This window comes from Naegleria lovaniensis (assembly GCF_003324165.1).
Source record: "Naegleria lovaniensis strain ATCC 30569 chromosome Unknown tig001, whole genome shotgun sequence".
NCBI classification, from domain to species: domain Eukaryota; phylum Heterolobosea; class Eutetramitea; order Acrasida; family Naegleriidae; genus Naegleria; species Naegleria lovaniensis.
This window is the reverse complement of record NW_025407823.1, coordinates 225,170-237,608: the sequence shown is the minus strand read 5'-3', so window position 1 is coordinate 237,608 and position 12,439 is coordinate 225,170. Positions and strand designations below refer to the sequence as shown.

Below are 12,439 nucleotides of genomic sequence, written 5' to 3'. Positions count from 1 at the left end.
ATGGCCACAACAACTGCTGCTAGCACTGCCACCAGTACCTACCGATACAAGTCATTCAGTGAGTTCTATCCATTCTACATTTCGCAACACCAAAATCCTGTTTGTAGATTGTTGCATGTGATCGGAACATTCTCCGGAGCATGTGTGTTAGGATATTGCATTTCCATGAAAAAGTTCTGGCTCATGCCCACTGCTTTGCTCATTGGTTATGGATTGTAAGTGATTTTGAAATATTGATCGTTTTGTTTTGACATGTTATCGTTACGACATCATGATCGGAAAATAATTGATCTTTTGTGTGGACAAATCAAAGTGCTTGGATTGGTCACTTTGTTTTTGAGAAAAACAAACCAGCTACATTCACCTATCCATTATGGAGCTTTATGGGTGATTGGAAAATGATGTTTGAAGTATTGACATTTAGAAGAGGATTAAAAGATTAATTGTGTTATTGATGTTGGTTTTGATCATCTTTAAATCCTACCATCTTGTCAATAACAAGATAATAGAATGAGTAGCCAAATAATCTCTTGATTTTCATGTGTGTTTTGTTATCATTCCGAACTGCAATGTAAAACATGGTTGCAATGTCTTGTTGAGAGAGTTGACAAGAGGTGTGCTTTCTAATCAATTCTTCACTGCTTTGGTGATAGGCCTTGGTAAATTTATCGGCGAACATGTTGATTTCCATCTTGAGCTTGTAGTCTCGTTTTCCACACTTGTTTTCCAAATGCTTGGTATCAAAGAATCCTGAAAGAAATACTGCTTCTGATTCCATGTCATAGGCCTGAAGAAGTTTTTTAAGATCTTTCTTATACTTTTCATAGAGTACCAGTACTTGTTCATAACACATGACAATATCATCATCCATAAGATTCGTCACAGCCTCTTTTTGGAAATTAAGCAATTGCTTCAGTGGCTTGTATTGGATGAAAATCTGATCGAGAATCTTAAAATAGGGACTTAGTATCGACTCTGGTGAGGCATTCTCATCTTTTGTACAGTTTGGCAATTTCTCAAGTTTTTTCACTTGCTTTTCCTCTTTTAACACTGCATCATACATTTTCCCAAGAACCTTCTCTGAACGATACGTTTCTTTGGCAAAAGCTTTTGGCATGTAGTGAGGTCTCTTACTCGACATTAAATAGGGGTGAAGTGCCTTTCTCGTGCCTGTTTTGGCATAATCGACTTGATGGCTATGATGTTCTGCTAATTCAAGACAAACCTTACTCTTAGCTCCCAAACGCTCTTGATCGTAATGCTCCAAATGAAGAAAGGCAACAATTCCCAAATTATCATTCACAATATACTCTGTTAAAAACTCTCCAATGTCGTTAAAGGAACATCCTCCTTGTTTTGTTTTCGGTTCCAATGTTTCATGATCCATGGGAGGATGTTCCTCAAATTGTAATAGGCGTGGATCCCATAATACCATAAATAAATCTTTGATTAGAGTTTGAGTTGATAATAATCAAAAAATGGTTTCCATTCACTTTGTTCACACGTGATCGATAACTTACCTCCATCATAGTCTCCTCCTGACATTTTACTGGCTTGTGGTCGTTGTCCTTTTTGACTAAACACAATGACATCCTTCAAATGTGATAATATCTGAATTTTGTTTGGATCTGAAACAGCTTTCAACTTGCGAATGTCACCTGGATGCAAGCAGGGATTTCTCGTGACACACACAGTTCCAGAGACAATACCGCCATGAGGATAGGTACCTTCTTCTACTAGATCTGTATGTTCAAGTGCTGAAAGTTGAATAAACACTTCATCTTCTTCAAGAACTCCTGTAAAATCTGGAACTCCAATCAGCAAGGTTCCCTTCTCTACAGGAATTCTTGCTTGTTTAAGATCATTGAGTTTCATCTTTAGCATGGATTTGATGATGGTACAAAAGAACGGGTCTATTTGGAAAAAGTATTGAAAATTAGAAAATTTGTCTTTTGGCATAACTTGTCGTGTCATTTCATCCAACGTGTTCAACTTGAGTATTCGAGAAACATTGACGCCAATGGGATGATCTCTAATTTTTCTTAATAATCTCTTGATTTTCGTCTTGTCCTTAACTGCGTCACTCACATCTGACAATTCACGAGCGAGCATTTCGAGAAACACTTGATCTTTAACGCCATTCGTTGATAACAGTGCAATCACTTGTCGGTTCAAAGTGGCCACTCGAAATCTCTTCGAGTAGGTAATCATCTCAAAATCTGAAACTTCCTTAACATCAAACTTGATTTGACTTTTCGTTAAAACGAGATCCTTATCGGTATAGTAGGGCAAGTAGGGATCCACAACCACAACTCCTTTAGCCCCTCCCATTCTAAACTGAAACGCTGATGGAATGTAAGGTTTTCCTCCATAACTCAAGCCATTGGTGTTAGCGAGATCTGTAGCAAACGATTGTGAAATTTTGCCAGCACCATCCGTAAAGTCCCACTTGCCTCTTATCACTCCCTCTTCCACATCGTAGCATTTTGTGATACCTTCATACGTATGAGAAAAGCATAAACCAATTCTTGAAGCGTATTTGGCCACTACTCGGATCGATGAAAAATCTCCAAGACTTCCAAGAATGGAGTTCACAGTTAATTCATTGGTGGGACTAAGAAACCAGCAACTGTGTGCACGAAGTTGACTGTGTCATCATTTCAGAAAATTGATTCAGAGTGTTGAATGATTGATCCATACATTACTTGCACATACCTGTTGGAATACGCAAGTGCTTGAAAATTTCGATTCGCCACTTGGATTCCTTTCGACATGATGGCTAAAATTCGTGGATGCAAATTGGTAAACTTTTCTGCACTGAGCTTTTTTAAATCCTCATCACAAAAATTGACTCGTACAAAACGATCCAATTGCAAGGGAGAATATTTTCTCAACACTCGATTTCCTCCTTCCACGGTCTTGTCGTAAAATCTCATACCTGTTGGTGTGATGATGATCTTTCGAATTTGGAATAAGTTTTTTTCCTTATCTATAAAGGATTCGTCCATAGAATGTTGTCGTTTCTCAATGGCCCTTTCAAATAATTGTGGAAAGTCTACTGGATAGAAATGGCTGTCATCCAAGAGATCTCTCAAGGCTTGATCAATCCATTCAAATGCATAATCCTGATTCACAAAACGGACAATGGTGTTGTTAATTTGGTCATTCCTTTCGTGACATAGTAATAGACCTGGAACTTTGGTATTTAGGCATAGCAATAGGTAGAGTGTGTTAAACAAAAGCTCAGGAAATTCAATCTCAAATACTGGTCTCTCAATGTAACTCATCTCTGTGTTAACTTCAATCAAAGTATGATCTTTGTGAAGCACTTTCTCGACATCTCTCCAATCAGAGGGTGAGACGTGGTTGAATAAAATCGATCGGGTGAACTCCAACTGTGCTAACCAATTTGCATTTGAGGTGTCATTGTTGTCAGATGCTTCAGGAGCAGCAATACGTGTTTTTGGCTCTCTCTGTATTTCATACACACTGACTGTTTTCTGTCTGGTTACATAAGGTACAGTTTTCATTGCAATGATTATGAAAGATCCAAGTTGACTATACACAATTTTCTTTACATTTTTCCGTTTAATGTCCTGTGTTTTTTCATGTCATGTAAAAACAATCAATTGAGTTCATTGTATTTTACAAAATAAACGCACACTTACCATCCAAAATTTGTATCCCGACTTGGTATCTATGAAACATTCCAAATCCGACCAATCTTTGATGTAAACTCGGCCTGTTAACCCGCTATTCATAAACGTGGTTTTTTCTTTTCGGAATTGTTTGCATGCTTCATCTTCAAAATTTCCAAACTCAATACCAGAGAAAGAAAAGGATGGTTGTTTGGGGCGTTGCATTCTCTTCAGATCTAAAAGGTTATTTTTTGTTTCAGAATTTAAAGGACGTTCTTTGAAAATCTATTTGATCGTAATGAGAGAACATCTAAGAACCAATCAGATTCATGGCAACACGTGTTTTCATTTCAACCGGTTGAGAATTCCCAACTCTTGAAATGGAAGATAGTATCAATCGAAAAGATTTTCACACACAACGTCACAACACGACTCTACTGTTCATTAAATCTCATTTGAATGTACATGGCTCCAAGTCCAACAAGATAAGAAGCGACCATGTTCACAACCGTGTCATGATCCACCCTATTAAACTTGGCAAACACCACTAAAATTATCAGACCGCCAATCACAGGGAAGAGTTGTAATACTCGTTCTGAAAAACTATCAGCATCATTAGATTTTTCTCTTGTTGCTTCTGTGGGCTTCTTTTTGAGAATGGATTTTGGCATTTTACCTTCTCTGTCTTTTGAAGGTATTTCTAAATACATGTCTGGTGAATGCTTTTTTTTGTTTTTTCCTAATTGGAGAAAATCTTCTGATTCAGCAATTGAGCTACCTGATTCCATATTTTCTTCGACTGTTAGTTGTAGCTTATTTTCTGGAGATTGGCTGATGGATGGAACTGATATGGAAATGGCTGGTTGGGATGAAGATTGCTCAGGTTGTGGGTTGTACTGTCTTGACTTTTTGACGAAGGTTGGAAATGATTAACTTGTTTGGTGTTCACTGCATTCAGTAATGACGTTTCAAAGTGATTTTCTACAATTACAGGTTTGGTAAAATTACTTTTTGGATTCTCTGTTATTTCAGAAGACTCTGTTATTTCAATGACGGGATTCTTTTGGTTGTGGCACTTGCAGGTTGTGACTCAGTAACTTGTTGATTTGAGGGAGGAGATGGAGGTGATGTAGTTATCACCAATGGTTTGAATACAACCTTGATGGTTGATTTAATTGCTCTCATTGCCTCTTTCTTATCTAAGCTTCTTATATATTTCACTTGAAAGATATCTTCATATTGTTCTACCTCCTCCACATTTATATCTCTCACCTTCTTTACAAGCTCATTGAGGAAATCCGGTTTAATCCTCAACTTGCTGTTGCCATCAGTGTCACATTCAATAAATGATGGTTTGATTTTTTCCAAAATTCATGATGAATTTGTATCGTAAAGCATCAATTTTTGATGCATATGGTACATGATTAGTGTTGATAAAAACAACGAATAAATCATTCTTACATTTTCGTTTCGCACTTTGATTCTATTGTACCCTTGCTTGTTTTCAATGAATAGTGTCCAGGATTATTGCAAGAAATCACAAAATTAATACTATAACTATATGGATTAAACAAGGTGAGGGTGAGAGACATAACCGACTCTGAAGAAAATCCTTCGTATGCTCCCATATCGGAAGCAGAAGAAGTAACCGAATTCAAGAGTAATTGTCCCGACATTTCATTACTATTTGCTGATGATGAAGATATTATACTATACTCGAGTTTGGAGGGTTCAACTAAACAAACAAATTTATCATTCTCCATTTTCAATCTTTGAGTACCAAAATATATTATTTGATAATGATGATGACGACCAACAACAGTTAACTGCTTTTATCTACGCAAGGAGAGAAGTAAAAATAAGGAGTGGCTGATGAGAATCAAGAAGTACCTCCACGTATATCTCGGAATGTATACACGTGAGTTGGGATGATGGTTCAATTTTTTTAAGCCTGTTTTTTTAAGAAAATCTTGTGGACTTTGAAATCGAACAGCAAGGTGCAACCTTTGTTGAGTCGTGTTTCGAAGATGAACATGGTGAAAGGAATTGTTCATCTTCGAAACACGACTTCTAGATGGTCAAAAGATTATTTAATGATTAAACTTGTTTTTTACAAAAATTACCTCAACTCTTTTCAGTTAAGGACGAAATGTCATATTACAAACAACCACCACCCAAGCAGCTACTAGATATTGGGATGTCGATTCTGCTCCCTCGGTGCTCCCTTTCCCCATTCATACAACAATTCACAGCATGAAGTTTCCAAGACTCTCTCAGCTAAACACTCACATCCATCTCCGACACACAAACAACATGATTCTCCACAGCAGCATTCCCGACCTAATTGAATCCATCCGAAATAACATCCAAAACATCCACCACAGACTGCACATAGACCGAAAGTCATGACCACTCCGCCTCCAATCATGAGTCCTAATACACCCTGATACACATCAGCTGAGAAGAAGGAATAATATTTAACTTCAGCCCAAATGGTAATAGCTCCCAAAATTATACCAGCAAGTAAGGCTAAAAATCCAATGACAGACGCAATACTACCCACGAGGACTGTTATACTGGGACGCTTAAAGTTTTTGAGAAATGCAAGACATTGTTCTCGAGTGCCAGACATTTTTTGTGCAGATAGTATTGGGCTTAGTACAAGAGGCAACGCTGATGATTTTTTTAAACAAATTTGGAGGGTAGTAGAACGACGAGGAAATTGGGGAGCGATCCGAGATTCCACATTTGCAGTACAGCAAGCTTCGACTAAACCGTTGGGACGAACAAGTGTGGCGATTGACATTGGAGGTTTTGAACTCGTTGGAACGTTTAATGCATTTTGCCGTGGTCAGAGAATGGAAATTGTGAATGAACATTTCTCGAAAATAGACAACAATCGAAGAATCATTCTACGTTGTTGATGTGTGGTCTTGGTTCGATGATATCCAAATTCGTGATCTGATTGGTGTGCATGAACACCAAAAGTTTTTTTGACAAACAATCATTAATACATTGAAATTCAGAAAGTGCATCCTCAGACAATTGGTCCATCTCTAAACTTATTCAAATACGCACAACATGAGCTTTCTAGTACTTTCTCAGGTAAACATGCACATCCATCTCCAATACACAAACAACACTCTTCACCACAGCACATTCTAAATTGATGAACCCATCCAAAATAACATCCCAAGCAACCACCACATACAGCACATAGTCCAAAGCCCATGAGAATTGCTCCTGCAGTGGTCAAGCCGACCAACAATTCCCACCAGAATTTGGAATCATTGGCGTTGAAGGATTTAGAGCTGGAAGTGTCTGTCCAAATGGTGAGTGCTCCGAGAATGAGTCCAGCGAGTAATGTAAAGAAACCAACAACGGTAGAACAGATCCCAACAGCGACAGAGAGGCTTGGGCGTTTGAAGTCTTTGATGAATTGTTTCAACGCATCACATGACATTTTTTTTGTGATTACTGGTAGTGCGAGTGTGGCAGGTGATGGACGGATCCACAAAACTCATACCAAGTTCATTCATCGGTGTGAATTCAAAGATGCTTGTCGGTTCGTACTTTATTACATGCATGTTGTTGTGGTCGAATATTTTCACATGGTCACACAATTAATAGAAGACTCTACTGATGGTCACAGATCCATTGCCTGTGTTGTAACCTGCTTGTCCTTCTTGTTTGTCACCAGAATTGAATGAATAGGCCCCATAGTCGGGTCTTGCAACTCCATATTCATTAGAATGTAGAGATTTTCCTCCTATATAACCTCCTCCACCTTAAATGAAGAACATTACAATCATGGTTAAGATTTTAAAATTCGGTTAACGAACCTACCTCCACCTTCATGCTCAGCACCTGCTCCACCACCGAAGCCACCATCACCACCATATGAACCGCCAGTTGTTTTGCCAGCCAATAATCCCTCAAAGTATGATTTTCCTCCTCTGAATTATTCAGTATGGATTGTTGTGAACAAATAGTCCAACATGTACTTACGTGCAAGAGGATCCATCAGATCCATTGACAAAGAAGCTACCACCTCCACCACCTCTGTTTGCAGTTGATGGCGTATTTTTGAGACCTTCAGTAACCGTTGGATTTGGAAGTTGGCCGTCAGGTCTGTCAATCATCATGAACAAAAACAAGTGATGGTATGCAAATCCATACGGATGATGTTCCAGAATTTTCACTTACCCATTAACAGTGAAACTATACCAGTTTGCCCCATTACCACCTGCAGCAATAATTAGTGGTTGTTGAAGGTCAGCATCTACAACAAATGTACCTCCGCCACCTTAAATTACAAACAAATCAATGGTTAATATTGTCACAATATGAACACCCAAAGAAAATGAAACTCACCTCCTGCTGCACCTCCTCCTGTACCACCTTTAGCATCTTCACCCTTTTGGCCAACGATAATGCTAATATTCTGACCCTTCTTTAATTTAAACACTCCTGAAACCATGGCTCCTTTACCGCCTGTTAAAGTTGAATTTAATTCTCATTTCATCATGTGTTACTACGATAGGACTTACCTTTGGTTGTGGTACTGTACGAGTTTTCTCCACCTTAGAAGTAGCATGTCATAACAAAATCATTATTGAAATACAAAGTAACAACAAATCAAACATACCACTTGCACCAACAGCTACAATCTTATATTTGCCTGACGAATGAACCTTCCAATTCTGAAAACCATTCTTCAATGTTAACACTTTACAAAGCTCCTTAGGATAGTGTCCTTCGAACGTTGTAGGTATGGTTGATCCTGTACATCCAAGAGAGGTGAGTGTGAACACTTTCTTGTAAAATTTGGGTGTTGCTTCTTCTTCGTATGGCAGCTCTCTTTCCAAAAAGGAGAAATGTTTCCTTCTTTCTTCAGGAATTGATTCAGCATGCAGTTGAAATTTCATAGCCTCAAAAATTGTTGGTTGGAGTGTTTTCTGTTTGTCTACCAACAATGGGTGATATTCCATTTCAGTGAGTGTGCGAGGGTCCATTAATGGGAAGCGAATTAAGCTTAAAAACTCCTCAATGTACTTGCTACGTTCATCCCTGTTGTGGTCGACCCATTTCATAAGAGCATTGAAAAGAATGTCTTCTGGAATAACAATCAGATCAGATTTCAAAAAACGAAGAAGATACTCTGGTGTCATGTTGACGAAATCTGGTCTTTGTACAACGTCATCAAATTCACCACATATTTTGGCAACTACATTTCTTCTAATTTGTTCAATTTCGTCCAAATCGCAATACCTCTCACAAGCATCAATAAGCGAAAAAACATGCTCAGATAAACTTGATTCATGCAATGCTTCTCTAAACACAATTTTTCAATCTCTGGAATTTCAAATCTATTTGCAAAAGCATACAGATCAACGAAATTGTGGACTGGATATAAACCTGACTTGCCCGAATAAATCACACGCAAAAACATTTCAAACGCCACAGGATCAACGTCGTCAAGAGGAACTTCTTTGAGACCAGCTTCCATAAAGTCGCCACAGAGCATGGACTAGTATCCCCTTCAGTAGATCACAAAATAATAAAAACAACAACTCACCTTGAACACGGGACTCCATCCAACCACCAAAGCTTTTATGGCGTAAAACCTTTTTCTTCCAATCGTGAAAACAATATCAGAGAATTCTTCTTGATTGTAGAGAGAAGCTAACTTTTGTTGGGCAGCTTCGGGGTTTTCAATCTCGGAATGAGTGTCTTGAAGACCGATGAGCTCTGTAAAGTTTACAGAAGGTGTTTGGGGTGTGATCGGAGTTTGATCACCTTGTGGTTGGGTGTTTGATGATGATGATGGTGGCGTTGTTGTGTTGCCAGCAGGAACGTATTCGTCGAATGGTGATAAGGGGTCAAGAATATCCATTCTGGAGCTTTTTTTTAAATTATTGCGATCAAAAAAGTTCTCAAGTTCACCACTGTTCCAATCCATTGTTTTTTACTTTCGTTTTTGCTTTCTCTCTGCTGTTTTCTGAATAGCTTCATTGATTTGCATCCAGTCTTCAGAGCTCTCTTTCTTTCGAATCTTTTTCTTTTTACCTGCATCCAAAGCACGATCGTATTCGTCTCTCTTAAAAACTTTTGGAGCCAGAACTTTCTCATTGATGTATCGTTGTTGTTTTGCATTTTCTCTAGCCTCATCATTCTCCCAAATATCTACCTCTTCAGAATATTGGGCAGATGCAGAGGTGAATAGGTCCTTGGCAGATATTTTGGTACATGATGTGTTGCTCTGCTTTGAATCTTCTTGAAAAGTATTATTCGTGGTTTCATTCAATTCGTGTTGCTGCTCTTCTTCACTGATATCGTCCATCATCTTTCTCTTGGTGCCTTTCTTTTCAAAAACAGATGGTGACATTTGTGAGGTTGGTGAGAATAAAGGAGAATCGGAAACAAAGTTCTCGAGAGCAAACGGATTTTGGGGTGTGCCATCATTGGGATTTATAACTTTGAGAGGCGTGGAAGGTGTGTCAGTACGAAACAATCTTTCTCTTTTGAATATATCTTTTTTAAGAGTATCGAGATAGTTCTTATTGATCCACATAGTATTGATGTTGGTTGCATTAGTGAGAGAAATTGGACTAAATAACCCTCCTACACCTCGCAGATTGAGAACGCCAACAGAATTTGAAGGTCTTTGAGCTTTCAAGCAGTTGAGTTTTTGTGGTGTTAAATTTTGCAATACATCGATCTTAACTGGTGCATAAAATGGTGATGGCAGTTCAGGTGCTAAGACATGAGAGGATGGAATGGTAAGGTTTGTTGGTTTTTTGGAACTGGAAGATTTTTGAGGAGTGCCAACGGTGCCTGAAGTAGGAGTAGACGAGTCTGCAGTTTGGGAAGAGGATGTTCCATTCGTTTGAATGGCAAGGTTGGATACTTTTCTTCGGGATTTTTGGGTGGGTGTGACAGAGTGATGACCGTTTTCTTCGATTGATGGTTGACCATTACTTTGAGGTGTTGTTGGAATAATGTTGGAGGAAGAGACTGGAGGAGTTTGCAACTCAATGGTGTCTTCTACATCCTTATGTTGAGTCACAGATTGGGAGGAAATTCCGTTCTTGTTTTCTCGATATCGTTGAATAGACTCTTGGAAAATTGTAGATGATTCTATATGATTAAAGTCTTCCATGTTTCTCGAGTAAAATAAAATGTAGGCTTGTTGGGAAAGTGCTGTGCTTTGACTAACTTGAGTGACTGATGAGTCGTCCATTTTGTACCATATTCCATTACTATTCTTGACATAGGAGTAGTAATGTCCAGAGCATGATGAACCACCAGAATGCACTAAAACTCCATAGAGATGATATTTCGCCACAGAATTTTTGTTACTCATGTATGGGGATAGATCTAAAGTATCTTCATAGGATATCTTTTTGCTTACTTTCTTTCCAAAAATGTTAAAACGTTTAAGTTGAAGAATTAAATTAATTGGAGCCTCATGAATTGTCAGCTTTTTGGAGGCTGTGACATAGGTGTTTGTTTTAGGGCATTTGTACTTGTTTTTCCCATCTAAACGGTCAGGTGTAATGTAATTTTGAAGAGATTTTTCAATCGAACTACAATTATTCAATTGCAGTTCAACATCAATAAATGCATCGTACTTGTTTGAGATGTAGTTTGTCTCTTGAGTTTTGATTTGACTTCTTAGGTAGCCACCAAAAATCTGGTGAATTGGATTTGTTTCCAGAACCATGTTATTGAGCTTTCCTTTGTATTTTTCCACGATTGCATTCTCCATCTTGTCAAGAAGCTTGATAATGAATTCGTGAGAATCCTCTTGTCTGCCCAACACAAAACCACCAATCCCTTTCAAGTGTTTTGCAATGAAAGCAGGTGCTATTGATGAATAGGCTCTTGTTCTAGCCGATGTTGACTCAGACTTGTCGCTAGCAAACATCTCTCTAGCTAAAGCTGACATGGCATCAAGCGCGTTGAACTTTTTGGAAGGCTCTCCCATCTTTCTTGTGAGTAAAAAGTTACGCATACCTGGTGTATACATGATGCATTGCAAAGCTGCGTTCATAAAGCAAGTATTTCCTAGATTTTGCAAGCCAGGGCCAATCTTTTTGATCTCAGTCCATGTGTTAAGAGCAATGATCTTTTCTCTCGGAAATAGAAATGTTGATGGCGTCTCCAATTCCTTATTATGTTCAATGCCATTGTCTTGTATTGTTGATGATGAGGAGGTGGATGTTGTTGCTGTTCCGTTAGTGGACTTGGAAGTAGTTTTAGATGACGAATCAAAAACAAACACATTGTTGGACGTTCCATTGATTGGTTTCATATTCGAAAAAAGATTTTCATACTTGTCAGGGAGCTGAGCCTTTACAAACGGTATTCTTTGTTCAATTATTTGAGCGGAGCCTTTGAGATAGGAACTCAACTGGTCCGTGTTTTCAATGTCGTCATCACCTTGCTCTTCTTTTTGATATTTTTTGATATCTCTTTCGTCTTCACTGTCATCAGACACCTCTTCTTTTCGGCTTCCGTTTGTTCCAAAATTTCGCTTTTTTGTTGTGGTGTTTGTTCGGTTTGATGTGGATGATGAAAGAATACCTCCATTTTCGTCTTGCATCATGCTGCGGCTCTCTTCGTACGCATGATGACCATTATAGCCATTAGATGATGTTCTTTTTAAAAACTTGCGAGGTCGTCGAGGGGTGGCGTCTTCACCGTTTAATGGCACCGAAGCTTTTGTGCTCATTTTTTCTTTCAACAAAATCCTTGTCGGAGGTTGGTTGGTCTGACAATATTTTAATTGAATGGAT

At 38.5% G+C, this 12,439-nt stretch overlaps 9 protein-coding genes across 9 annotated transcripts; 1 reads left to right on the top strand and 8 right to left on the bottom strand.

The window, feature by feature from the left end:
- On the top strand, positions 1–443 carry C9374_003648 (uncharacterized protein; the record flags this gene model as incomplete). Its single annotated transcript, XM_044693199.1, has 2 exons — positions 1–215; positions 314–443. 2 exons carry the CDS (start codon positions 1–3, stop codon positions 441–443), a joined length of 345 nt encoding a protein of 114 aa, XP_044555778.1.
- Positions 444–448: 5 nt separating this feature from the next.
- C9374_003647 (uncharacterized protein) lies at positions 449–3,863 on the bottom strand (the record flags this gene model as incomplete). Its single annotated transcript, XM_044693198.1, has 4 exons — positions 449–1,443; positions 1,521–2,647; positions 2,716–3,596; positions 3,669–3,863. The coding sequence occupies 4 exons, from the start codon at positions 3,861–3,863 to the stop codon at positions 449–451; spliced, it is 3,198 nt and encodes a 1,065-aa protein (XP_044555777.1).
- A 209-nt stretch (positions 3,864–4,072) lies between these two features.
- Positions 4,073–4,426, bottom strand: C9374_003646 (uncharacterized protein; the record flags this gene model as incomplete). Its single annotated transcript, XM_044693197.1, has 1 exon — positions 4,073–4,426. The coding sequence occupies one exon, from the start codon at positions 4,424–4,426 to the stop codon at positions 4,073–4,075; it is 354 nt and encodes a 117-aa protein (XP_044555776.1).
- A 253-nt stretch (positions 4,427–4,679) lies between these two features.
- On the bottom strand, positions 4,680–5,401 carry C9374_003645 (uncharacterized protein; the record flags this gene model as incomplete). The annotated part of the gene is made up of 2 exons (XM_044693196.1): positions 4,680–4,956; positions 5,100–5,401. 2 exons carry the CDS (start codon positions 5,399–5,401, stop codon positions 4,680–4,682), a joined length of 579 nt encoding a protein of 192 aa, XP_044555775.1.
- A 422-nt stretch (positions 5,402–5,823) lies between these two features.
- On the bottom strand, positions 5,824–6,270 carry C9374_003644 (uncharacterized protein; the record flags this gene model as incomplete). The annotated part of the gene is made up of 1 exon (XM_044693195.1): positions 5,824–6,270. One exon carries the CDS (start codon positions 6,268–6,270, stop codon positions 5,824–5,826), a length of 447 nt encoding a protein of 148 aa, XP_044555774.1.
- Positions 6,271–6,675: 405 nt separating this feature from the next.
- On the bottom strand, positions 6,676–7,101 carry C9374_003643 (uncharacterized protein; the record flags this gene model as incomplete). Its single annotated transcript, XM_044693194.1, has 1 exon — positions 6,676–7,101. One exon carries the CDS (start codon positions 7,099–7,101, stop codon positions 6,676–6,678), a length of 426 nt encoding a protein of 141 aa, XP_044555773.1.
- A 160-nt stretch (positions 7,102–7,261) lies between these two features.
- Positions 7,262–8,809, bottom strand: C9374_003642 (uncharacterized protein; the record flags this gene model as incomplete). Its single annotated transcript, XM_044693193.1, has 7 exons — positions 7,262–7,425; positions 7,485–7,594; positions 7,647–7,769; positions 7,845–7,944; positions 8,013–8,132; positions 8,189–8,221; positions 8,287–8,809. The coding sequence occupies 7 exons, from the start codon at positions 8,807–8,809 to the stop codon at positions 7,262–7,264; spliced, it is 1,173 nt and encodes a 390-aa protein (XP_044555772.1).
- Positions 8,810–8,865: 56 nt separating this feature from the next.
- On the bottom strand, positions 8,866–9,534 carry C9374_003641 (uncharacterized protein; the record flags this gene model as incomplete). The annotated part of the gene is made up of 2 exons (XM_044693192.1): positions 8,866–9,168; positions 9,217–9,534. 2 exons carry the CDS (start codon positions 9,532–9,534, stop codon positions 8,866–8,868), a joined length of 621 nt encoding a protein of 206 aa, XP_044555771.1.
- Positions 9,535–9,606: 72 nt separating this feature from the next.
- C9374_003640 (uncharacterized protein) lies at positions 9,607–12,375 on the bottom strand (the record flags this gene model as incomplete). The annotated part of the gene is made up of 1 exon (XM_044693191.1): positions 9,607–12,375. The coding sequence occupies one exon, from the start codon at positions 12,373–12,375 to the stop codon at positions 9,607–9,609; it is 2,769 nt and encodes a 922-aa protein (XP_044555770.1).
- Positions 12,376–12,439: the final 64 nt, after the last annotated feature.